Below are 27,620 nucleotides of genomic sequence, written 5' to 3' on the forward strand. Positions count from 1 at the left end.
GGTTATACTAAACAATAATGGTTGCATTTTTGACAGAAATCTAGTAGGGTTTTGAAGCATTTTTAAAGCATCGCTTAAGAGAACTAGATTTGGACTTAACATTAAAATGCATGCTTAATATGAGTATTGTTTTCAATGTGTATCTTACCAATGTGATAGCAATTAGAAGCAGATCTGAACAAGCATCATGAAATGTCCAATTTAGTAAGCCTTTTCCTTTCTTCTGCACTAGGGAACCCTGACAACAGAAATATTTTACAGTACAAATGCTGAGAAAAGGTTCTGAGCTGTTTTACTAAGAAGGCGGACAAGTTGCCTCTTTTTCAATAAGGACAATAAATAAAACAGCCAAGTTACAGAAACAATCTTGAGAAGAGTCAGGAGTTTCAAACAATAATAGTCCCAAGCTTTCAAACACGCACAGACTAAATTTTATTGACAAATACATTAGTAAAAAGATTTCTTTTAATTTTAAGATGACTCCAGCAAAAATATAACAAACTCACCTAAAAACAAGTCACATTCACAAGTCTGACAGTCTGCCAATACAACTTTAAATTTCAACCTATTACTGAAAACATGTATTTCTAATTGTATTTTAACTTGTAAATAAATTACAAAAAAGCGCATTACAATCATATTTCACAGCAGAAACAAACAAACAAGCAAAAACAAACCATGAGCTAATCGAACTTCTGTAAAAAAAAAAGATTTCTGCAAAATGCACAACATCTGCAAAAGACTTTAAACCTCAGTCAACTAGGTACACAATTCATACTGCATTAACCTTTCATGACCCTGCATACAGCTGCTATTTCCACATTACCAGCTAGTTTAATTTCACAAAGAGTAAGAAAATCATTAACTTTAGAACGGATTAAAAAAAAAATCTAAAAGCCAGCTGCTTTGAGTGATCATAAGAAGACTCATCATTCACAACACTGGCAGCTTACAGAATAGATCCCCTTTTCCCTTCCCATCCCCAACACACTCATTTTTGGTTTGCATAGAAAAGGGAATGTTTTGTCTGGTTTTGGTGGACTTATATTTTTTTTTTTGGCTTAGGTATTATTACACTGAAAAAAAAATAAGAAGTACCAGTTTCTGTGCTTTACGATGAAGAATTTCATATTCTGGTACAACAGTTACACTTCTTGTTCAAGACAGGCTAAACTAATTTCCAATTCCTTTCCATGTGTAACTTATCCAACTGTTTTTTAAAAACTACATCCAGAAGTTAACTAATTTTCTGTTATTTTCTTCTACTTTGCTTCCATGAATTCAAGCCTTCATGCTAAACAAACATAGCCTCCTCCACACAGAATCACTAAGTTCACATCTCCAGCCAGCTAACAGTACCTAATTGTGATTATTCCACCAACCTGACAGCTCTGACTTGCCTTTTCATATTGATATAACACTGTTTCTTCATGAAAACAGAAGCACGTTGATTTTTCTCCCACACAGGAAAAACTGAATCCAAACAGAAATGAGCTTCCTGCAAGTAGATGTACAGCTATGAAACAACTGATCAGGTCTCCATCTCAGTCTCCATGGTATCAGTCCTTGAAGGAGTTTTATCAGCACATGTAGTCTCTCCATGCAGGCTCTGAATATCAGATAAATCAATTGCAGGCAATGGTGCTCTCCAATACAAGAATGAGTTATACTGATTGAATTCTTCTTGCTTTGAAAAGATAAAAAAAGGCAACAAAATATTAATATAATCACATTAATCAATTAAGCAAATAATTCACTTTTGTCAAGTACTCAACTACTGCATCACTTCTGGGAAACATCTCTATGACCCCATCAATTTGTTCAATTGGCAATCTTTCATTAAAATCACAGAATCATAGAATCCTTAGAGTTGGAAGGGACCTCTGAAGGCCATTTAGTCCAACTCCCCTGCAATGAACAGGGGCACCACAGTTAAGTCACGTTCCCCAGGGCCTTATCCAGCCTCACCTCGAAAGTCTCCACGGATAGGGGAATAAACCACATGCTGGGGCAGCCTTTTCAGGGACGTAGTTGAGTAATACTGAAAAAACCTATGCAATTACTGTACTTCACACATACATAAATTGTTCATTCTTTTCTTCTCACAATAATACAGACATTTCATGTGCATTTAGAAGCTGGTATTCAAAAGAAAACGTTCAACTATTTTGCCACATTGTATTTCTTCATTTCTATATGTACATTTTGTTCTCAAGTAGGCATCAGAAAAATCAAGATGTCTTTTAGGTCCAAGGAGAAGAAGGGACTGGTAAGCCATACAGGAACAACATGAGAGGAACATTCACTTACTTGGTATCTACCTTACTTGGTATCTACATGTCACTGAAAAAAATTTAGAAAATCTCTGTTGGGTAGCACAATTGGTTTTTAACCTTACATCCTTAACCACAGAATAAAATTTACAGACTGGGCAGCCAACCTGTGCATATGCACATAGAAATTACACATGTAAGAAGTGAGAAGAGGAATTCTCAAGCTGCTCCTTGCATCTTAAGCGTGCATCTTTTTCTGGTATTACAAAAACAATAAATGCTTTTATTAACTTATAATTGGAACTGTTAGACATTATATTAAATGTCTCAGCATAACCAGTTGCTGAAAAAATCAGTTTTGCAACTAAATTGTTACAATTGCTTTGATATGGCTCTAGTCTGCTGACTCTGTAATTGATTACTAAAAAAAACATAATGTTCAATAAATTACAGTAAGCACTGGCCATAACCCTTCTCAGCTACCAGAATAATGATGCCTTTTTTTCTTTAACTACATTTAAGAAGTGTATAAACTTACAATACTTCCCCTCTAAAGAAACATTTTTCTATTCATTGCAATACAGGCCTACCATGAATTCCAGTTTGTATTAGTTAACCCCTTTTTCTACCATCAAAACCTGCGTTATAAAAAGCCTTTAATATTAGGTTTGAGATGTGAAGACATGTCATAACAACAGCACGTTTGTGCACCTGTAGAGTCCTACTAATGCATTAACTTGCACAAAGACTGCCTTCACTAAAGATTACAGAACCAAAGTTCCCTTTAATTGCATCAGCAAGCAAAAACATGTGAATGATAAGGTGCCATGATAACAGGAGGATATGGAAACTGAAAGAATACCTATCTGAACACCCAGCATCTGAAAGCAGCTGTACACATCTGAGATACAGTTTTGTAAACTGAATTTTAAATACAGCATAATATTAACAAAAAAAAACAAAGAGAGAAAGAGAAAGGGAAGACGTTCCAGTCCAAGCTCCACACGGGGATGTCTCGCACACTCAGTACTGCATAAGGCAGGTGGAGAGTATCTCTGAAAACCAACTCAGAATATGTCAGCTACTCTTGACAACTCTCTATACGTTTAATGAATTCCCTTTTTTATGATTTAGTAATAGGTTACTGCTCGTATCGTAAGAGCTCGATTCTTCACATCAGAATACCTCTGTGCTACCTGTTTTGCACACACTCATTAATGGACAGCATTTTTAAACTATTATAATCCAAAACCTCGTAACTACAAAGATGCAGATACAGATTTTGGCCTTGTACTACAAATGGGATTAATTTCATGAGCATTTAAGTCTCAAGAGCAGCAGTATTCTGCTTTATTTATATTCTTCACAAAAATTCTGTGTGAAAGCAAACAAGCCAGAGAAGCACACCAGAGAGGAGCAAATACTCAACATTAGTGCATCAAATATTCCTCTTCACCTACGTATCTCCAAAACAAGCTGAGAAAAATGAAGTTAATCTTCACTGGATGAAGCTGTTTAAGAGTTAATTTCTCAAATGCAGTTGCAAATATTGTCAAGTATGCTTGCAAATAAACTGAAGTACATTTCTTCTCTGGCCAACTTAAGGATAATTGCCAGCAAATTTAACAATAAGTGTAAAATTTACACTGTTCTGACCATGGTCACTACTGTCACAAACTAAACAAACCACCAAAGAGCAAAGAACAATGCTGATCTACAGCTGCACTTTCTGAAAGGTACAAGAATCATCATGAGAAATAGTTACTGCTGTTTAAGATGCAAACCATGCAGGTTAAAGGTTCAGAATATGGAAGGAACACCTCCTGTCTGCTATTGATCACGCTGTGGTTCAGGGGAGAGAGACACGTCTGTAAAATACTTTTACTTAGGGAAACACACAACTAAAAAATACTGCCTAACGAAAATGTTTTATATAGCAAAGCATACAAAGAATAAAGTATATATAAAGTATACAAAGTATATAGCATACTTGTATACTATATTTTTTCCCTCAATTCCTTCATGCCTCAATTCTACAATCTGACAGAAAAAGCAGACAGAAAGCCCGAGATAAAATAAGTCACAAATCACAGAACTGTAGGGGTTGAAAGGGACCTGTAGAGATCATCGACTCCAGCCCCCCTGCAAAGCAGGCCAAACACGTAGACATCCACAACCTCCCCGGGCAGCCTGTTCCAGTGCTCCATCACACAGTGAAGAAGTTCCTTCACATATTGGTGCAGAACTTCCTATGCTCCAGTTTATGGCCGTTTCCCCTTGTCCTATTCCCACAGACTACTGAAAACATGTCTTTCCAAGTCATGGTGTGGTGCCATACAAATGATGGACCAACTTGAGAACGGGTCTGACGTCCCAGTTTTTATCAGACCTGCTCCCACAAAGCCACCAGATCCAATCCTTTGCTTTCATCTGAAAGGTCCACGTGAGCGTACACCCGCAGACCTCTAGGCAGGCGTTACTTTGAAGAAGCTAAGAACCACATGTTGTCTGCTATGCTACCGCACAAAATGCTGCCATCCTGCTCCATTGTTCGGCGGCGGACAGTGCGCTGGAAGCCAACCGCGTGCCGTCACTCCGTCATCGCAGCACCAGCAGCATGCTGGGGCCGCCACTAATGGGGGGCCGCCACTAATGGGGGCCCGCCCGAAAACCGACTGGGCAGATGGGCTGTCATACAGCCTAAGCCCGATTTGTGAGAGGCACTACCTTCAAACTTCCACTTCGCTTTTGGACGGGGATGTGACCGAAGACGGAATAAACCGAGTAAAGCTCTCCCCCCAGCCTCTCCAGTGCAGAACGATTGGAGAGGGCAGAAATACCGCTTTCTTAGCACAAAACACAGCGCAGAAGGACGATGAGCCCGCAGGGGCTGCCCGCGGGCACGTGGCTATGCGGGGCCTGCAGCGCCGTACCGGAGCGCCCCAGAGCGAGGCCCACCCCAGACGGCTAACCTCCCGCCCCGCCCCGCTCTCCGCGTCGTTACCGGGGCGGCCGCCGGTTCTTCGCCCCGCCTGCCGTCGCTCCCCTCCGCCGTCCGCCCGTCGTGAGGCGCCGCGGGCTCGCCCCGCCGCCGCCGCCTGCCCGCCGCATCGCTCAGCTCCCCTCGAGGACCGCCGCCGCGCAGCCCGGGACGCTTTCCCGGCGGCGCCTCGGCCTCCTCCAGCTTCCGCTTGGCGGCGGCTCCGGCGCCCGCTGCCTCGTTCCGCGGGCGGCGTTCGGACAGGGAGGAGCGGGGAGGCGGCGGCGGCTCCCGCAGGAGCCGCTTGAAGGGCGCGTAACAGACCAGCGGTTCCGCGCGCCGCTTGGCCATGGGAGAAGCCGGGCGCGGAGGCTCCGCGTAACGCAAAGCTCCCGGCCGCGAACGCACCACCACCGCTCGCCGAAAGCGCATGCGCGCCGCCGGTTCCCCGTCGCCCGCACGGGGCGGGACTAGGCGAGACCACACCGCCGGGGGGCCCCGCCCTGCCGCGTGTGGCTCAGCGCCTCCCAGCGCAGCCCCGAGCCCCGCGGAACCGCAGCAGAAACGCGCGGGACCTAAGCCGACGAGAAACCACACCGCACACCATGTCGTACTGCAAACTTTAATGTCAGAGAAAAATCAAGTTCGTTACACACATTAAAAATAGCGGAAAGTTCACGCGGAGACATGAAGCTTCCAATCCCCATCGTTGTGACTGCGCTGTGTGCGCACTACCGTATAAATAAAAACACAGGAAGCTCTACATTTGTCAAACGTACTCCCTTAGACAGAAGCATTTGTGAGGCCAGGATCCGGAAGCGCACTCACAGCGGGTGCAACGGGAGGAGCGTGGCACCGCAGTTATCCCCGGCTGAGCGATGGAACAGCCTGGGAACGTGCAGGTAGGGCAGAGGGTTCCACACCACTGACTCACACCACCGATTCACAAGGCTGCGCTGCTTCCAGCTGTTAATGCAGCTGCTACACGTTAAAAGGAAATCCATGGGCATTTTCCAAATGAGAAATACAAGCACATCGCTATATACATGATTAAAGTCAATAAAACTTCTTCCTATAACCAGTGCTGACAATGGAACTTGTGACAACATGGGGCAGCAATGAACAAACCCAACTGAAGTTGATATCAATGTCCAACCGGAACACAAGAATACAGTTTTGTATGTGTAGGAAGCATCGCATGTTGGGTACAACCACTGACTGCTAGGGTAGGAAACAGGACCAACATTCAGCTAACTCTGTCTGACTTCAAGGAACTTGGAAATCAAAACACTAATCTCATTTTATCCAAGGAAAAAACAAAGTGAAGAAACACAAAGTCCACCCAGTATCCAAAGTAAATAACACAGTAAGAGAATGAAAGTAACTGAAGATTATTATCTTTTTTTTTTTTTTTTTTTTTTTTTTTTTTTTTTTAAAGGTGTGGAGAGGCTTTTATTTTAATCCCCTTGCAGTAGCAGTGTTTTAAAAATCTTTCTCGGACCAAGGCAGAATCTCAGCAGTTCATTAATGGAGTACAATCTTGGTGGTACAGTTCAAACGAGCATTTTATGTGAAGCTGAAAATTTCTGTAGTCCAGAACCCTTTATTCTCAGTAAAAATTCTGACCAAAAAGGGGCACAGTACTGAAACATCCACAAACACTTTTTTTCTATACGCAGTGTTGAAATTATTTAAAAAACAATTAAAAAAAAAAAAAAAAAAAGAAAGAAAAAGGAAAAAAGAAAAACAAACCCAGGATTGTGATTTTCTTCCAGGCAAACTTTCGTTTTAGAAATGAAGGCACAAATGTCCAGCCTTAACAGGAAAAATCCCAAAGTTAATAATGGAAATATTAAAAAGATGTGATTATGAGAGTATGACATCACCCTGAAAAAGGGACCAGAAACAATCGTAAACATTTAAAAAAAGTTATTGTCCAGTGCACCATTATGACCCTGAAAACATCCTTAATTCCTTACCACAAGGTTCTTATATTTCGAATAACGATAAAGGTGGTACTGAACCTAACCAATACATTAAGAGGACAAATGGCTACCATGATGCCTTCTCTAAGCTCGTAATTTTTTTCACTTACATAACAAGCAAAAGAAGATTCAGCTTTACTTTTATGAAGATTCGGCTAGGATTTGCAGATTAAATATCCTCCTAAGCCTCATTAGCCAGAAAAAAAAAAAAAATGTAGGATAAGGAAGTAGTAAGCCACTAAGTAGTAAAGTGCCTATAGCTACAATGCTGACTCAGGTAAGGAAATCACTAAGTTACAGCACATTATTTACATGTATTTTTTTTATTCCTCGAGAAAGAGGGATTTTTCTCTGTCACTACCTAGAAGTGGCATGGATAACTCAGTCATTAACATTGAAAAAGAGATGAGTGCAAGGTTTATCATAAGTTTCTGTTAGTTATACGTTTAACACTTTGGCTTAAGCGATAAGTAGGTGACTCAAAATCATTATGTTTTAAAGCCACGATGCATTCAATATTTCAGTTTCAACGCTGTAAGATGATCATTTAGTTCCAACCCCCTTGCTAGGTTACCACGACTCAATAAGAGATCATTCAATCATTTCATAAATTTTCAATCATTTCAGACTTCACAATTGACTAAAAATGTATTCTTAAAAATACTTCTTTAGATGTGACGCAGTAAGTACAGTACGTACCTTTGTGCATTCCTAACATCAGAAAGCAGAACAAAGGAAATCATTATAAAACCCAGAAAAACGAGGCAGCATTTGTGAAATTAGCTTGGTTCTGGCAAACAATTCTTATATCCAAGGAAACATTTTTGTTCTTAATGCATTCCAAAGCAAACATTTTATCTTCCGTTTTCACTAGTTACAGTACAAATATGTATGGCATAGTACATGTCTGGATAGCAACAGAAATATTAAGAAAATAGACACTATCTAAATCTTATTAGGAATAGGAAGGCACCACTGATTTGAGGTTGTGTCCAGACATCATTCAGTCCACGTTATTTTTAATTCTAACATTCAGGCCAAACTTTTTTCTGACTAACCTATTCGAAGCACTTCTCTTCTGGCTTTCTCACCACAAACAACACACATTCGTAGTAGTATTTCATCATGGAGAGTTCATTCACAGTGTAAGTTGACAGTACAGATTCTTTCTCCACCTGGAAAAGAAAGCGTTAAGTTTTCAAAACATTTTCAACTTCTCTTAGTGAAAGAAACTGTGACTTAATTACAGTCCATAGATTTCAAAGCCTCACACTTTTCAAAAAATGACAACAGTGAATCTGTGACACAATTACACACAACCTACTCTCCTAAAACTTATTTGTCTATGATGCTAGCTTGAATGAACTTCAAGATAAACTTTAATTAAGGAGTTTGTCCAGTCTTTACCAATGCTGCTCAGTCAAAACTACATCATCTTACCTCTATATGGAAGCCATACTGCAGTATAACGTTTTTTATATCCTCATAGCTTAACTCTATTGAAAGTTCATTTGCCAAATTTTCAAAGTGGTAAAGAAGAGGACCTGGAGTGCAAACACAAAATGGAAGTGTCCATCAAAAACATTTTTAAAATGAAAACCACATACTGAAAATGTGAAGAATGCTAACATCCAGACCCACTAAGCTGGAACACATTGTCATCACTGAAAATACAGTTCTCAGAATGAGTCAGAATTCTGCACAAAATCACAGTAGTTTAACTGCTTATGCAAGAATGAAGTCTCATTTCCCATCAAATCATGCTGTACCTTAAACTTTCGTCCGTGCTATCAGTCTAGTATCATTGCTGTGTGTACAGAATAGAACACAGGACAAACCGTGGTCTACCCAAAACCTAGCTCACATTCTGCGACTGGTAAGCTTCTCCTGTGCAAAATGTTTAATGACGCAGTTTTGTCTGCCAGTCCCATAGGAGACTTAGAGCCTTTTTTGTGATAAGGATATCCATAAATCTCATTTCCAAAACTTATACTTTGCAGCTTTAATTAACAGCAAGAATACAGCACACTACAATTGTCAAATAACAGAAGTGTGACACGTATAAAAAGCCTAGCACTGGGAAGACACACTTCAACATTTCACATCACATGGTGATACAACCCGACTGTAACAAATATTTGAGCAAATGCTGAACACAAAATTCTAAAGTCATGGGTGTTGTTATCTCCACACAGTCTTCAGTACAGATGCCTTCACCCCCACACTACTATATTATAGTACTGTATACTACAGATGCCTGTTATGTGAGCAAAGGGAAGTCAGGGATTGCGAGAAGGAAGTTGGTCACACTTGCCTACATTTATCCATATGCCTCCAGGCTTCAGTATTTTCCATATAGTATCAATATAATCAATAACATTATGTGCTGTATCAATGAAAAAGCAAGTTGCTATGCAGTCCCAAGTATCTGTGCAAGAACAATAAATTGTACAGATTAATTCAAATTTTCTTTTCCCATGTAAAAGTTCATCATTTAATACCAGTATTTGTTTATACACTCAGTATTTAACTAACAGTAATAACTGAACACTTCATTTAGTTTAAAAGTAAACAGTCATTTACAAGAAAATAACATTTTGCTTTATGTTAAAGAGATTTAAGTTTGGATTTCTGTAGTCTACACACAAGCTCTGAACTATTATACATATGTGTTTGGTTTTTATAATTCATTCTACACAGTAAAATAAAAACAGTATAACACATGAGACCATTTGACATAAATGAAGGTCCAACCATACCATTACCCACCAGTCGTAGAAGTTCATTATAAAACTATTAAAAATACAAATCTAAAAGTATCCAGTGATTTGGGGCCTCTCTGGACACATTAATATGTAGAAGAATACAATGCTCTACACTGAAATGGACGCACAAATCACATAGGTCTAGAGTAACTGAAAATTCCTCCAATAAATAACAAGTATAATCTTCCCAGGACTACCTTTTAAAGCATGAATCTCCCTGTTTGTCTCTAAACATGCATCCCTGAAATTGTAAAAATTTAAGCTTCTGAAATAAAAAAGTAGAAGTCTCAATTTATCTCCTGCGCTGGATACTCTTAAGATAACATTTTCAGAAACGCAAACAACTGTAAGGAAGCCAACCACACAAAAATACCTGGAAGACTAGCTGCATAAAAAAAAAAAAAAAGTACATGAAAAATATTTAATTATGGTGAAGAACTGCTATGAAAATAAAAGGGTGGGAGCAGTAACAAAAAATAGACATTCCACGCAATAATCAAATACTGTGTGAGGATAAAATACTGACTTCTATATAAGCTTACTTTTTATTAATTTATCAAGCTCTATTAGATTCTGAAGAGTTAAGGTGTTAGACTACGTATAAAAGTGAAATATGTGCTGCCTTTGATCAAGTCTTGTGCATGTAACTGGTGGAGTAGGTGACAAATACGGTCATCTGCAGCTTAATTCAATTTAGTCATAGTAAGACTACTTTGGTCACAAAGAAAACAGCACAACTAACCTAGCATCACAAATGAAAACAGTGCTATCCGTACTGGCAGAAGTCTCAGTCCTTGTTATTTATCACCTGCACAGAGTACCTCTGAAATACTCGTGACTGACCAATAAGCACACATACATCTGCTTTAATAACAGGAAATAAATCAGTCAGAAATACACATTTGTATTTTTTGCACCAAATAAGAAAATTGACTTTTTCTATTGCTGTTCATAACATCGTTTTTCTCCATCAGGTTAACTTTTCCCTACTTTTTCCGTGTTGACTTATTCCAAAAGACTGTAACAAATATTCATTAGGAAAGGACGCATCTATTTTTTCTTCTTAATAACCAAAAATGAAAAGTTGACTTACAAAAATCTTACTACAGCTAGTACATTTTTGCTTAATGCGCATAGATATTAGTTCTATTCTGTTAATATATTCATAAATTACAACCATAACAAATACTCTGAACTATGCGGATGATCTAAATGATGCTTTTACTCACTGCACTCAGAGTAAATTTCTTGAAAATCCCCTGCCGTCATAGAGAAGTTTGAACCAGAAGGAAGACTGTGAGGATCAACATCAGGGAAATAAATTGGACGTATCTGATCTGCAGATCTTCTATTATTGCTAAACTGATGAATCCAGGGATAAAGCTTACATGAGTTAACTTCAGAACATCTACAAAATACGGAAATTGGAACAATTTAGTTTCAACTAATTGCTAACATTATCTAGAAATGTATGAGTCAAACTTCAAACATGCATTTATGTTTTCTTTTTGTCAGTGAAGTTCATGCTAAAGTCATTATTGGTTTTAGGACTTATCTAACTCAAAACAATTCAGACTGCCCAAAAATTTATGAGCTGATCAAAATACCAAATTCACTCTGACACGTCAACTGGAACCACACTATAACTGCCTTTCCTTCATTTCATTTTCTCTTTTTTCCTTTTTACAATTATTCCCGATTTCTCCATTGACAATGAATAGAATTCCTTGCACAGAATTACTGAAATCTGTGATTCAATATCCATAGTAAAGATAAGCTTTCTGCATCAATATTTTTTTCTATTTATAAAAATAATTCTCTTACTTCCATACTTCTTTTCAACTTTCTTGGCCTCATCTGTTGTCATCCAAGGCTTTTCTGCTTCTGAACATAATTGTAAAAGTTTTGAAGCTCAACAACATAAAAGCATTTTTCAGATGCTAACTGAAATGATGCATTTAAATTTAAAAAACAAAAAAACAAAAAACAACAACAAAAAAAAAATTTTGCAAGCTGTAATGCTTTTGTGCTACCATTTTAAGCTAGCAACATCCAGAATATTCACATTATGTCAAGTATGAGCATACACTAAGTATGTCATGGTAAAACAGAACAATCAGAAGAACACTTATTTTAAAAACTGATAAAGACAACAAGAAAATATGAAGAAAGCCTTTTTCCACAGTCCTGCAAAATCAATATTTAATTAAAAAATGAAGCAGGTTTCATCCCCTGAGCAAAAGTGAACTTTACACCGAAGCCCAATTACTAAGGACATGTTACACATGCATCACTAAATTCAGATAACAGAAGACACATCTATCCAACAGAATACACAGAAAACACTGTAAACTGGAAGCAGTCCACCAGGTTCACTCTTCACAGGTAGATAAAAAAAATAATCTGTGACAGAGTCTTAGAATTAACAATTTTTACCTTCACTGTGTTATATTTGTATTTAATCAGTAAAAACAAAACAAAACAAAAAAACCCTGCAGTACTGCTGTTGCATAAGCAGCAGTGTACTGAGAACATTAACTGTTATTTATATATCCATTATGTATGGAGACAATCAGATACACGCAATCAGCCAAAGAAAACAATTAGGCAAAAAAAAAAAAAAAAACAACCCTGTAGCCAGAGGGGCATCATTTTCTTAAAACAAAACATTTCCAAATCTGCCAACAAAAGTGTTGTGGTAACTATTTCTCAAGTGCTCACAGTCAATTTGTGTTATACTAAGAATATTTTGTGTAAGAATGAAATTTTCAAAAAAAAGCAAGGAAAAGAAAAAATCTGAGTAGATGAGAAAGAGATTTTTTTCTGAGCTGTAAGAGAGGACACACATCTCAGTATTTTTTTCCATCACAAATTATATGCAGACAAACCAGTTTCAGTGGGAACTACTAATTTAGTATACAAGACTAATTCCCATGTCCACAGTTCCACTTGAAAAATCTTCCTTTTTACCTCAAAAAAAACCCACAAAAACAAACAAACAAAAACAAACAAGCAAAGAAACTACTGCAGACCTTCACATTTCCCTCTTTCTGACAAAGCATGTTAGATAAAGATTTTATCTTCAATTAAAACTGCGACACATTTCATTTCTTTCCTAGTAAGGGCAGAACATTTACTATACAACAGTCTGTCTGAAAGGCTTGCACTGCAAAAGATGGTGAGGTAAAATCTTACTTCTGCCCACTGGTTTAGAAATAAAATACTTCACTACTTTCATCCTAATTCACAGACATGCAATAAGGAGAGTTCAGCAGCCTTCACAAAGTGTCAAGATTTATCTATGAAGATATTTTTTCATGAGGCCAATTAGCCAATTTCTACTTAGTGTGAACTCTACTTCCACTTAAAAGCTTTTCTTAAAGCACTCTGTTGTCATTTGGGTGCAAAATTTTGTATTACTTCACCTGAACTTTTGGTATGCCTTTCGGAGGCAATAAAACAGGTTATGCTTTTTACAGTTTTTGTTCTTAACAAAAACCGAAGGGAGTCTATTCATCACCTATGATCACCTCTGTCATCTGATACAGACTGAACTCATCTAAATGCAACCGAAAGAAACCAGCAGTAAAAACCTTAAACTTAAAAGAAAAAGCAGAATCAAGCGGGAGTGTTGGAGCCATTGGAATTCAACTACTCCAGAACAAGTGTATTTTCAGCTTCCCAACAATACATTTTAAATTTATGCTTTACTTCTAATAGTCACAAGTGAACATTGTTAGGCTTTGATGCATTTTCTAAATATAATATATTAAACTTCATTCATGGTGGAACAAAAGTTGTAATTTAAAAGAATAAAGTTTTTTTACATGCATTAAAATCAGCAGGTATCTCTGCAGACAAAAGACTTTAGTCACTTTTAGAATAGGCCCACTGTAGAAGTAGACTTGGTACTCAAGACAGTACCTTATATTCCTAAAAATAAACTAAGGTCAGGTAGGGGCAGAAGGCAGATTGAATCTGTAAGCACACGCCTCAAAATCCTTGTAATTTTATCAAATGAAAACCAGAAATGGATTAAAATCAGAGTCAAAGATTAGCTTGCAAAATTTTTGAACTCCTTTTTTTCTTTTCAACTGTACTAAACTGCTATGTTCTGTTCATTCTGATCATTGCTTTTTTTTCCAAGGAAGGTAAACATACATTTCTAAAGGCTTGCTAGGAACAGACACCTAACACTAAAACCAAAATTCTCAAAATTCCATAACATTTTCCTAACACATAACTCAAGACAAGATCAGATCTGACAGAAAGGAATCAGCTGAAATGACTGGAATTCATTTAGAGTAGCAGTTACCAGTATCCTCTTCCCTGCAAATAACAAAACCTGAAGCTGGTAACTCTCCCAGAAACAAAGACACCCAATTTGACTGTGTAAGATCTAACACAGTTAGGAAGTCCAACATACACGTGGTGCCTTTCTGCAAAATATATTTTCTATAAATAGAAAACAACAGGCAGGTGTTTAAAGATCCCGTATTGAAGGAAGGTGAAAAACACACCACAGGTTTGAACCAATATGACCGCTGAATGATGTTCCCCAAAATGGGAAATTAATACTTTTACGCTACTTTGTATTGATTCAAAAATTCCCAAGACCTAAGAAACAGAAAGGTTATATAGTTAGGGAGGAGGAGAAGGTGACAACTTCTTAGTAGCTGCAAGGTATTACATTAGCTCAACCGTAAGACACAACTTTAGCATCAGATGACAGTCATTTGAGAATCATGTAAAAAAAGACTAAATACATGTGTAGCAACTTCTTATTTTCATTACATTTACCACTACTGTTTTAACCAGACATGCAACAGCCATAAAGAAAGAGCATTTTCACCCCTTTTACTCTGAAAGATAAGCCAGAGCAAATTTAAGACCAGCACACTCCACTGTGGACAATCACTGTTGCTAATAAGGGCTCAAATATGTCAGAATGCTACAAAATACAAGTCCATAATTCATGTGTTTTAACCAAAGACAGATAACTGATTTTTCATTCTGAAGTTAAGTGGGAATCAGTCTCTGAACAGTACAAAATCACCATGAAAACAACAAAACCCAAATCTCTGTCATATACCCAATCTTTCCACCCTAATCCTTACAGGAACAGTTAGTTATATTTGGTTCTTCTCTCTCTAAAAAGTTTGTCATGAGATCAGCAATTTCCATTGTGTGTGGAAGAAATACAAAAATTTCATTTTAAATTCAGCCTATACAGTGAAATCAGTTACAGTCAAATTTACAACCTTAGTGCAACTGAAGAACTATTAACTATAACATTTTAGATGTTACCTCGTGACAAATTTGCTTAAGAAGTAGATCAGTGTATTCTTTTCCATTTAAAAACTGTGCCTAAGATTTTAGTCTGGAATCTGACACTGTTACCACCACCATCAAATATCATGCATGTAATTAATTAGTCCATATTTGATGACTCATGAAATAGGTGCCTACCTTTTTTTTTTTTTCCAGAAAATGATGTAAAATAAAAACAGTAGTACTTACACCAGGTTACATAGGGAGTCTGCGATAGAATCTAGGCACTTTAAGTTTCATAGCTTAAAACCCATGCTTCCTGCTGTATTCTTAATGACTTAACCCATATCCCTCAGATATAAGCTTCTCCCAATTATCCCAATCTTTATTTGCATGAAAACATCCTAACAAATGGTTATCTGTGTCCTGTGTTATGACTTACAAATCTGTGTTATTTATTCAATTTTTTTTATTAATAACTTCACCTCCCCTGTACCTGCAGGTTTTGATCAGGAAGTAAAACATAAGCTATGTACCTGTTGAGTACAAAGTTAGAAGAAAAGAGCATAAAGAGGCTCCATTCATTTCCTTGGCAAGCATAACCGAGCATAGCTATTTCCCACGCCAATCTACCTAGCCCAGCACCAGGTACCAGGATATTAACTTTGGAGAAATCCCTGCAACAGAACAAAAATAATAGTTAAATGTTTATCTGATACCTCTTAACAAAGCTTACAGAGGTCCAGCCAAACAATCTTTTTCCCGTATACTTGGATGTTATAAATATTTCTCATATGACTTTACTTTTTAAAGGCAAATGGAGCCAGTTCAGGTCAGATCATTTAACCATATAGTTAAAATAATTCACAGAAAATGATTAACAAGAACATAAGAAACCCTTATTGAGAACACAGTGCACAACTACAAAACAAAATATTTCTTCTGAAAACTTCTACTGTAATAAAAATGATTTCTTAAGCGAATTTCAGGAAGAAAGAATATGATTACATTTCACCATTTTTGTTATGATGACCACTGATAATTACTACATTTTCTAAAAATCTTCTTGCTTACACTGCATGGAAAATTAAACAAGCATTTTGGGATCAGAAACACAAAGCAAATCAAACTTCCATGAGCCAATGAGCAATTCAGACTGTAAAAACTTTACAGCAGTTACCCTTTCACAAACTGTGGGTGTTAAATATGCCTATTCAGTGACATAGGATTCCCTAAACCAAAGTACAGCACAGCTCTCACCTTTTCACTTGCCAAAACTAGACATCAGTACAAGAACATAAGAATACAACCAGCACTATTAGCTACTGAGAAATTTGCAACAACTTCTCTCATATTCCAAGACCAGCAACTAAGAAATAGAACTGCTCTTTCAGGCAACAAGGCAAGATACATATATACATACATTTTAACTGGTATACTTCATCACAATGCAACCAAACCTGCATTTCTGAAAGAAAAATACTCCCACACAAAATAGAATAGGTACATCATTAAAAAAAAATAATTTTCCTGTTTCCAGACCTCAAAGACTTTGTAATTTCATATATCAAGAATGTTAGTCCATCCTCTCATTGCATATCACCTTCAAAGGCAAACAAGTCATACACACAATAAAATGAAGAAAGCCACACTAAGCATTTTCAAGTATACAATGAAAGAAAGCAAAATACAAAACCTTTGACTACTTAAAAATTCAGACTGCCGCAACAGATTCAATAGAGCCACTAAGCTGCTGCATAATCATGAAGCTGAGCCTGGGAGATACGTAAATTCTAAAAAACAGTGCATCTCTACAGTTTATTACCCAAGAAGAAAGTATTATGTTGTCTAATGGACACACAAACTGACAGAGCAATTTTAACTGTGCCTTTTGGTTGGTAGCTTAATTATGTTAACTACTGAAACCTCCCATCTAGAAAATCAAAGTCATTTTCATTCATCTATACTTACAGCTATTTTGTATTCTGATTAATAAGTAACAGGATGTCATGACTTTGTAATTACTTAAGATCTGCTAAGCAAAAGCTTCCCTTGCCTCTTCTACAGGGAAAAACAGAAGTAAGCTAGCCAGGAAGTCATCCTTAAAAAAACAGGGAGATGAATTCAAGGATAAACTACTTGCTCAAGACAAAACTTTTGAAAATAGAAACTCAAATTAAAGATTATTGAGTCAGAGGATTCTCATTCCAGAAGGTTATTTCTAGTGGTGTATCTGTTCACTATTGCTTGAGATGTACTTCTACCTTATCTATGTCTTCAGTTCCTTACAGTTCACCATTATCTATAAAATATTTAGATCATGTGGACACTTTCACAGTAGAAGAGAGGAATGAAACAAAAAAGGCATTTTTCTTAAAAATAACCTAACAACAAGGAGTTAGTTATAAAGGTTTAATTTCAGTTTACAGTTTGCACCTGTATTCACCCTAGAACAAGATAAAGCCTCCAACAGACAAATTACATCTTTAAATTGCTTGAAATTGGCTTCTACTTTTTTTTTTTAAAAAAAGCACAATAACAGTACTTGATAGAGGAAATTTTGACTTACAAAACACTGCTTATCAACACAGTCAACAGTATTAAATATGCATTTTCATCAGCAATGAACAGAAGCGTGCATGCCACACTTGTGAATATCTGCATGGCCATTCAGAATGTGACTCATCTGCCATGACACTGTCACTGCTGTTGAAACACACCACCTCACTGTGCTTACATCCAGTTTAGTCTCCATAAACATCCAGCAAGTGTCAATGCATTCACTGGGTGCCATTTGTTTATGCATGGAGGAATGCAATGACACACGTTTGTTTTATACACACTTTTGTTGCTGTTTTGTCTGACTTCCCCTCTGCTGCCATCTGTCCTGACAGTATCTTGAAAATAATTTGCTGAACTAAATGATATATTTAAATTTTCAGTTAAAGCTGGTTAAAAAGTCCAAATTAATGAGCAGAAGCTTACATATACACCAAGTCTTACAGTTGTTAACCGTGGAATAACATTAACTAATTTGAAGGTTAACCATTTCCTTGTTTTTTTCTGAACAAGAAATTCAATCTTCGTGTCCTTAGGGGTAACAAAAAGAACAGAGAAGATAAAAGGAGTATACTCAGATTTTCAACTTTAAGCTTCTCCTTAAAAAAAAAAAAAAAAAAAAACTTTAAACCTTACTCCATCAAGAAATAAAAATATATGTTTTACTGTTTTCTCCTACAGAAAACAACAATCATAGCTCTTTCAGGTCCACGAAATTCAGAAAGCTTCATCAAAAGGAGAACAAATATGTAAGCTGAATCAAAATTACAAAATCCAGTTATCAGCACAGGAAACCTACCATTTCTTCAGGAAGGTCTTTAATATAACTTCACTTTAAACTGCTTTGTTGATCCTACTAACGTTTTCTGTGCTAAATAAACAAGAAATTATTCCTTAGGAGGAGAAATATGCAGAAAAAATGCTTGCTTTTTTAAAGTTTTACATGACAGTCTTGTCAAGAGACTGGACTGAAATATGAGATAACAGTGGCTCTTACACAAAGCACTTGTTCAAATTTACAGCTAATTTCAATCACTATTTGCATCTCTTCTGCATTCCAGAACAGCAAGCGTGAAAATTCTTCATTACTTCCTTTTCTGTTCTTCATATATCAGCAGAACTTGAGAGGGTCACTCTTGCAAATAATAGCCACAATACAACACCAGCATGCATGGAAAAAAACATACTTGGGTTGTCTTTAAAAAGTATATTCCTTTTTCAGATGATTTCAGTGCAAGTAATCAATATAAGTGACCTTTACCGGAAATTTAATGTGCAATTTTGTTGAAGTTACTAAAAAATAAAGTATGGATTATACAGACAACACGTGTACTTCTTTATCTTTTTCAATGCAAAACACATTGATGCAAAGCTGCCTTCCTTACCAAGCACCAACAGTGCACTTTTTCCTCTTGTAACTGAATTTAACCTCAGGACACTTCAGCACACTCCATCGTAAAAAGGAACTGCACATGCAAAGAAATGCAGAGCTGCACTTTGAGGTTCCACCTGCGGGTTCTTTTCCCACATGAACACTCACAGCCAGTCTTTTCAGAAGCAAACACACAATGCATCCAGCCTAAACACAATAAGTATAATTACATCATGGTCAGTTCAGGCTCCATCCATCTCTTTAAACTGAAATTGCTCTCCACCGAAACTTTAAAAAATGAGCTAGACTTTCCAGCCAACCTGCACTGCAGTGTAAGTTACCTTTTGCCAATGTTGAGATTACAAGCCATGTAACACAGGAAAAAAGAGCTAATTTTGCTACCCTACTTCTTGTCTCAAAGAATATAGCAGCTTAGGACAGCCTGTGGTCACTGGGAAATGGACAATTAATAGTTTACCTAAGTACTACCACCACTCCATGATAGTCACCAAAATTAAACTTTTAAAATAGATATGTACATAATAAAATTTCTTAAATACAATATACTTCAAACTCAGTCTTGTAATAGACATGTTTAATCTATACAGTGACATTTCAATATTCCTGCACACTAAAATACTCTGGGATTCAAAGTTATCACAACAAAGACAGAAGCACTGTCATACTAGTTATGTCCAACAACCACTGCCATCACAATTCCTACTTCTTTGACAAAAAGCATTCAACTTCAGATTTATCACTAGTAATGTGGTTTCCTAGTATCAACTTGACTTTATGTCAAGTAGGTACAAGATAAAACTTTCCAACTGCAATCTCTAAGACTTGATAAGACAGCAACCTCTACTACTTCTTTTTACCTGCAGCATACACTTTGAGAAACTGATAACTTGCAAAGCTAACATACAGAAAAAAAGTGACCTGCAATTCTGAAGATCAGAATAATTACTTTCAGAACTATGACTATGCCTACAGAGATGCTCTAGAGGCATATAAGGTAACTTCTAATATTTAATTCATATATAAAACGCCAAAGGCATATTACAAGAAGTTCACCTCATATAAACAATATGCAGTGGTTCATCTACATTGAGATGAATTAGCCCAAAGCAAAAGAGAAACCAAGCAATCTGCCTGAAACTGTCATTTTACCATACAAGATTCTGCTCCACATTCTGCTGTCACTAAGTGAAAACTGAAAAACGGCCAGTGAAAAGCATACACAAATTGGAATAAGTGCATTATTAGCAATCAGTCAGAAAGAGGATAATCCACAGTAACATCCATCTGTAATAAAGCTAAGTTCTGGCCAGTTTTATGAATACCGAGTTCACATATTTTCCAAATAAGAGCATGAAGCATAAACTGAAATGTACTTTCTGCTGCGTCTACATGGCACAATCATTAACTACATAATTCCTACAACAGTAACTTCTTCCTGGATTCCAACAGCATACTTTTAGTTACCTAAAAGAATCAACTCACGCTAACTACTGTTTTTGTGTTTTTTTAACAAGTCAATGCAGTAACAAAGCTACCACACATGTGAAGCAATTTTCAGTAATACAAGCCTTGTAACATCTGTCTGAAACGAACATTAGAAACAAATATTTGTAATAAAATAGTGGGGGTTACTAGTCTACTTCCTTTCTCCTGCCAATATTAAGGGAAATATTAATGCCTGAAGCTGTCACAAGGTTTTTTTAATTTTTTTTAAATTTGTTATTTTTATCTGCAGCATACACACTCCAAAAACTTTCTAACTTGCAAACATTAACTCACTGAGCACGCCCGAGAGAATTTAAATGGTCTCCCCAGGCCTATTATTTCAAAAGTTAAAAGAAATCCTCTTGTATCAACTCAAAAAAAAAAAATCCTGGCTTACTATTCAAGAAGTTTGAGATTGTGTTTTTTTTTCCAATACATTGTATTAAAACTCTTGATTAATTCCATATCCACATCAATTTCAGTACTTTTAAATCTAAGCTTTTCATTAATCCATAAAAAACATTGTTAGATTTGTGCAACATCATGTGCCCACACAACAGGTAAGACTTAAAACACCATTACCATCTTTCTTTTGGAAAGTTCTTTACAATTTCACTAATTATTGGCTGGTAGCAGGAATCTCGCTCAGGTTTCCCCTCTTCACTCCAGTCTCTGACAAATTGCTTCAAAGTAGATTTTAATTTATCCATGTCAAACGTTGAAGCAGGTGTAATCTTCCCTCCTCCCTAAATAAAGTGAGGAAAAAAATTGTTAATAAAAAACACACAGGTATTTTCACTCTTCAATAACAAAATGTAAATCATGAACAGACAAATAACATGCTATAATGCCTGCTGAGAGTTTCAGCCAGCACATGATTTTCACTTCTGAAACTAGGGCTTACATCCAGCCCAAAAAACTAACACGAGTTTGGTGGTCTCAGTTCAGCACCGAGGAGACCAGGTTTCATGTCCCAAAAGCACTACGTAGTATGACAAAACAGAGCTCAACTTTTAGTCCTTATGCAAGAAAGGACCAGGGTTTCACTAGTGCAGAGAGTGAACTGTTTACCCTGAGAAGATGACCCCTTTAGGTACTAATGAGGCAGTGCTGAGAAGCTCACGCTAGCACTGCCTATTACTGTACCTCAGCTGCAGATATCAAAAACGACTTCAGTTTCCATCTCTGCCGCACTTTTAATCTTGAATGTATTTTTTTTAATATAGATGTCACAGCAAAAAAGCAGATCAACAGTGAAAAAGCTCTGCAGATGATAATAGTCAGAACATTTGGCCAAACTAAAACTGTAACTGATTCAGGATGCCACAAAATAAAAATCCTACAGAAAGACAGACAATGCTATTCGAGCTGTATACAGTTAACTGAAATACTAACTTTAAACTACCACTCTGGACCCAAACAGTTTTCTGTTTAATTGTTTTGTTTTTAAAAACAAGTAATTACTGTAATTTGCCAGATTCACAATTAGCTTTCACTAAAGCAAGTACAAAGACTAACATTGTTTAATTGTCAGCTGTACAAGATGTGAAGATGAAAATGAGAAAAACAAGCAAGCAAGAAATTGTAGAGGAGAAAAAAAGAGCAAAAGGAAAGTAAGCCAGACTCCTAAAGGCATTAAACACATATAGAAAAATCCCAAGGTGTACAAAATTTGATTCTGGAGTATGAAAAAGTCAGTTTAAACATACGTCTTCTCCATATTCTTTGTTTTCAAACATATGAACGCAGTCATTCACAATGGTCTGCAGTATTTCTTGATTATGATCAATGCACTTCCGAATCTTGTCAAGGTGAGGAAGGAATTGAGGAAGAAGACTCTGTTGATTAGCTGGAAGAGATTTAAACTGCCTCTCTGTTCTGTTCACACGTTCATGCATGTTCGTTCTAGAAAGGAAGAAAATTAACATAATTAGATACTTAGCAGCAACAACTGCACTAAATACAAGCAATTCCCTCTAGGCTACATCACTCAGAATTATTAATGTCTTTAAATTAAAAAAGACTCTTCAGACATCGTAAGCACTTACCAGACAAAAGAAACTTTTAGGTAAAAATTGTTAGTTATTTAGCACTTCCACAAAATGGAATAAATGATCAGCATATGAACTCATAAAAAACAGCCAGACTGCTTCTCAAAGCCAATTTACATTGAATGAAGCAACCAAATGCTGTAGTAGCTTTTGTCATAAAAAGGATATGGAATAAGAATAGAGATCCTTAAAATCAATTGCTTCTGAAGGAACCATAACAGCAAAGGCAGCTAGAAAACAATGGAGTTCAGGCGCTCCAGCTGAGATACTAAACGACTTCATTTCAACAGCGTATTTAATCAAGTATGAATACTGCACATTTGATAATGTAATTGACCAATCTACCGTGACTCCTCCCTTTACCAAAAATAACAGCTCCACAAGAAAGGTTATCTGACTGCCAAGAGACAAAGAGTCTTTTTTTTTTTTTTTTTTAATTCTTTTCCTCACACAAACAGTTCCATCACCTTTTGACAAAGCCTGCCAGAACACTGACTTGACTTGCTAACTCTGAGCAGAGCCCTTTAAAACAGCTCTATTTGGTTTGTCCATTTAGCAAGTTAAGCCAACTGAGCACAGTCATAGCAACTACGGAAGGTAAAGGTTGTGATGCCAGGGCAAGGGGTATTTCCCGTTTAGATAGAAGCAAATCATATGAAGCCATACTGCAGTTTCTCAAACTGTAGTAGAGCTGAAAATTTGTAAGGTGCTGTGCTGCTTTTAAATGGGTAGAATTCATCTCCCCTGCAGTAGCTTAGACGGTGGTTTATTTCTGACTGAAAGTTTTAGCAATCGCTTCTATATGCACTATCATGGCTTTCATTCTCTTGCTGCCCAGCCAGCCAGGCTGGGCGCACACAGTCAGAGCAGCAGACCCAAACTGTCCAAAAGGCTATGTTGTACTGGATGACATTGTGCTCAGCAGTAAAAGCTGAGGAAAGGAAGACGAAGAGGAGATATTCACAATTACAGTGCTTGCCTTCACCAGCAACTATCATTTGTGATCAGTCATTGCCTTCCTGGAAATGGCTACATATCTGTCTAGTCACAAGAAGTCACAAATGAATTATCTGTTTAGCTCCATATGCTTGTGCACTTTCTGCTTTACTTGTTAAACTTTATCCCACGAGTTTTCACACTTTCACCTTTCCCACCATCTTTGTCATTGCACCATTGAGAGTGAGCAAGTAGCTCTGCCAGCCTCAGCTGTCTGCAACTGGTACAGCTGCTGTAATTTTAGTTGCAGCCTCAGTCTGGAAATCTAACCTGTTAAAATCTCCAGTGTTACATCCATACTATCAAAAAGGGCACTGTAATATATACACTGAGTTTGTCTGATATTTAAGAAGAATGAAGCATTAAAGGATGGTACAAAAAAACCCTGATCCTCTGTAGCATGAGGTGTCCAAACTTTTGGCTTGCTTGGAACGTGCTGTGTGAAAAGGAATTGTCTTGGGCTACATACAAAAAATTACTGTAAAGTTAAAGCATATGTAACAATTTTTACTTTAAAAAAAAAAAAAAGAAAGAAAGAAAGAAAGAAAGAAAGAAAAAGAGCAACAAAGACATAAAAACTAGTAAGATATTTGACCTTGTTTCTGGGAAACTAATACACTAGTCTGGCTCAGTGGTGTTGTGATTCAACCTGGCAGATGGCGAAGTACCACACAGTTGTTCATTTCCCAATGGAATAGAGGAGAGAGTAATAAAAAAAAAAAAAAAAAAAAAAAAACCAAAAAACAAAAAAGTAGAACTTGTGGGTTGAGATAAAACTATTTACTAAGATAGAGAAAAGGAAAATAGTTGATTTTATATATACACACACACAGATAAATGTCACAGAACTAATGTCAGACAAGCAATTGCTCACCACCTCCCAACTCATGCCCAGATAGTACCCCCACGCAGCAGGTGTACTCCCACCCTCTTTCAAAACTCCTTCCCCTTGATGTCATATGGCACATATGGCCAGTTTGAGTCAGCTGTCCTAATTCTATTCCCTGGTGAGAATGGCCTGAGCATTTACTAACGGTGCTTAGCAGGCAGCCATCAACACCTGCGTGTTACCAATATGGTTTTTCTCCTAGAATCAAAAGACAGCTTCATACCAGGCATTCTGAAGAAGGCAACTCCATCGCAGCTGAAATTAGGACAGATGGAGGTAGCTGCAATGCTCAGTGAGCTCTCAAGGTGCTCATCAGAGACTTTTGATGAAATTTTACTCTTCCCTTGCTTCACCCTTGAAAATAATTGTTCGCAAATAAAGGTACCACCACAAGCAATAATATAAATAAGGCATGATTGTGAAGCGATAGATATCTTTGGTAAGAGAGGGCTTATAAAATGTGGCAGAGACACAATCACATTTTTACTTGAGTTGAAAGTCTGATTGTAATTCTATACAATCCATTCGAAAATTCTCTGGTAATGTGTTTACGTTAACTGAAAACTGAGTAATAAATACACAAGAAAATTAGTGATGGCATGTGGTGGGCTTGTGAGATGCTAGCATTCCACTGCTCTCCCCTCCAGAGTGTTCCACTGCTACCTATGCAATCTGTGCTCAAGTTATGTGCACATGAGCATCACTATAAATCACACAGTAATGTTAAAAAATTTATCATCTTTTGAGACTCCATTACTATCCATCCATGGCTGCATGTGGCCCATGGGTTGCACGTGCCTACTCTATAGATATCACTGCTTAGCTCAGTATCAACATTTTCAAAGTTGTGCCAGTAAAGTCCTTTGAATCGTAATTCTATACCCTTTTGAAGCTGATTTGCAACCTTTTCGATAAATGAAAATTCAATGAAATCAAAATTAGAAAAATATGAAGTTGTGTCTACCTCCAACCTTAAATCTGGAATGATCTGAAAATGTATTGCCGCCATGTTCATACAGGCGTTTCCTATTAACACTTTAAATTACTAATACATTAACTCCACTTAAACTTCATTACTGTGAAGCAGAAGTAATTTTCTTCTATTTCTATACTAGAAATTTAAGTCACGTCCACTCATTACCTGTTTACTGAAATTGAAGGATTCAAAAACAACCCAGGAACACAAATGAGTGTGAAGTTGACAGGGACATTTCTACTTTCTAAGGCCAGAAGATACCACTAAACTACCGATATGACAGTTATTTATTACATCAACAGGCAGTCTTTGACATGGCCAAAGTGAATTACAGAATTCTGTTTGAAGGAAACATCAGAGGGTCATGTAGTACAACCTCCTGCTCAAACAGTACTTCTAATAAAATACAACAAAAATATCCAAGACAAAAACAAGAAACAGAAAGAAAAGTTTAGGCGTCACAGGAAAAAAAATCACATCCACAAACAGGGTACGCTTGTTTTATGCTGAGAGAAAAGGTTCTGTGCATAATAATGAGCGAGCAGAAGTATAAAATAGGTAGTGTTAATTAAGTACATCCCAAATGCACCTCCCAAGCCTACAGGAACAAGAGACAGGTTACCGAAATACCCTCGGCTGGACATTTTCAGCCAGCACCCTTTCACCACTGGACTTGCTGCCCTTTCAATCGATTAATTCAATTCCTTTCTTCCCCCTCTATTTACTTTTTTCCTGAAGAGGCACCGCACCGTCATCAAATTCCTACAGACCCAAAACTACTACAAACGGCTTCCGCCAGGCCTATTAACAGCTCATCCGAATACGGTAACCAAAGCACCCTCCTCACTTCCCGGCTGGTAGGTGCCAGTACCGTTTCCGATACTCCACCAGGCTCAGAAAGCTTTCCATCTTCGCAAAGCGCCCTTTACCACCACCGCACTGATTTCCACCGACACCGACAGAGCGGTGCGCGTCTGTCCGCGAAGCGGCGCTGCCGCGGCGGCTGCCGAGGGCAGAGCTCGGCGGGCGCCCTGCATCACGGCGCGGTCACACGGAGCCAGAGGCTCCGAAAGCGGGCAGCGGTTACCCGTAGTATCGGAAGGCGTTGATGATTCTCCGGAAATGCTCCCTCTCCATCCGTTCCTCCTCCGCCTCGTCCTCCACCCTGGCCGCCGCCGCCGGCGCCCTCGACTCCTGCGGCTGCCGCCTCCGCCGCTCGCCGCTCCGCCAGGCCTCCCGCTCCCCCTCCGGATCGCCGCCCCCGCCGCTTTCCGCCGGCCATGGAAGCCGCTCCCGGTCCCGCTCCTCCTCGCGGCCCCGCCGCAGCCCCCTGCGCATAGCCTTGGCCGGCGGATCTCTGTCCCCGCGGGGCGGTGGCGGCAGCGCCGGCTGCGCCTCACGGGACACCGCGCACGCGGCCGACATCCCCCTGCCGGCAGCCGCCGCCGACGGTCGCGCACGCTCAGTCAGCCGCTTCCGGGGAGGGCGGGCGCAACCTCGCGCAGGCGTCGCCGAAGACGCGTACCGACGGGCGGGAGGGAGAGAGGCGGGGCGGGCGCAGGCGCACATACGCGGTGTGTGTCGCGGCACCTCGCTTCCGCCCTCGGAGCTGGGTGGCAGCGCTGCCGGGTGCCCGCACTCTCCTGTCGCGTCCGCACGGGGGCGCGAGGCTTCGGCTGCCGGCGGAGGCCGGCGTCCTTCCGAGCCGTTCGCGCCGTGCTTTCACAGGATGCGGCTCTGAGAGCGCTGATCCAACCTGGCTTCGTCCTTCAGGAGCGCACGGCTCCGTACGGGCGGCGGCTTCCCCTACCGCACCGAGGGGTTCCTTCAGGCCTCTCCTACTGCTGCACCGCGGGCTCCTCGTGTCTGCGTGTAGAGATTTGCCCTGCTTGTTTCCCACGGACTGCAGAGAAGAGCCTGCTCCACGGTGGGCCTGCCTCGGGCTGCAGGGAAGTGCTGCTCTGTGCCTGGAGCACCTCCAGCCCTCCCTGACCTTG

General features: G+C 38.6%; 2 protein-coding genes across 3 annotated transcripts; both read right to left on the reverse strand.

Moving 5' to 3' along the window:
• CZH9orf40 (chromosome Z C9orf40 homolog) lies at positions 1-5,679 on the reverse strand. Its single transcript, XM_048931964.1, has 2 exons — positions 5,278-5,679; positions 1-1,687 (listed from the first exon to the last, which is right to left on the reverse strand). Exons 1-2 carry the CDS (start codon positions 5,602-5,604, stop codon positions 1,532-1,534), a joined length of 483 nt encoding a protein of 160 aa, XP_048787921.1. The 5' UTR covers positions 5,605-5,679; the 3' UTR covers positions 1-1,531.
• Positions 5,680-5,861: 182 nt separating this feature from the next.
• CARNMT1 (carnosine N-methyltransferase 1) lies at positions 5,862-27,100 on the reverse strand. 2 transcript variants are annotated; one of them, XM_048931949.1, is made up of 9 exons: positions 26,711-27,100; positions 22,421-22,616; positions 21,294-21,457; positions 15,811-15,951; positions 11,233-11,411; positions 9,553-9,666; positions 8,679-8,782; positions 8,297-8,413; positions 5,862-7,140 (listed from the first exon to the last, which is right to left on the reverse strand). In XM_048931949.1, exons 1-8 carry the CDS (start codon positions 27,046-27,048, stop codon positions 8,297-8,299), a joined length of 1,353 nt encoding a protein of 450 aa, XP_048787906.1. In that variant the 5' UTR covers positions 27,049-27,100; the 3' UTR covers positions 5,862-7,140. The 2 variants fall into 2 exon arrangements, with proteins under 2 accessions (XP_048787906.1, XP_048787907.1); XM_048931950.1 differs by lacking the exon at positions 26,711-27,100 and adding an exon at positions 26,495-26,696 and having other exon boundaries at positions 5,862-8,413.
• Positions 27,101-27,620: the final 520 nt, after the last annotated feature.

This window comes from Lagopus muta, chromosome Z (assembly GCF_023343835.1).
Source record: "Lagopus muta isolate bLagMut1 chromosome Z, bLagMut1 primary, whole genome shotgun sequence".
NCBI lineage: Eukaryota > Metazoa > Chordata > Aves > Galliformes > Phasianidae > Lagopus > Lagopus muta.

Bases quoted from the DNA above. Each gene is read 5' to 3' on its own strand.
- CZH9orf40 (XM_048931964.1), bottom strand. From the start codon at position 5,604: ATGGCCAAGCGGCGCGCGGAACCGCTGGTCTGTTACGCGCCCTTCAAG. The intron at 1,688-5,277 runs GTAACGACGCGG...ATCTTTTCAAAG, and splicing joins AAGAACCGGCGGCCGCCCCG to CAAGAAGAATTCAATCAGTA.
- CARNMT1 (XM_048931949.1), bottom strand. From the start codon at position 27,048: ATGTCGGCCGCGTGCGCGGTGTCCCGTGAGGCGCAGCCGGCGCTGCCG. The intron at 22,617-26,710 runs GTAACCGCTGCC...CTTCCTTTCTAG, and splicing joins AACGCCTTCCGATACTACGG to AACGAACATGCATGAACGTG. The intron at 21,458-22,420 runs GTATGTTTAAAC...CACTTTATTTAG, and splicing joins ACAAAGAATATGGAGAAGAC to GGAGGAGGGAAGATTACACC.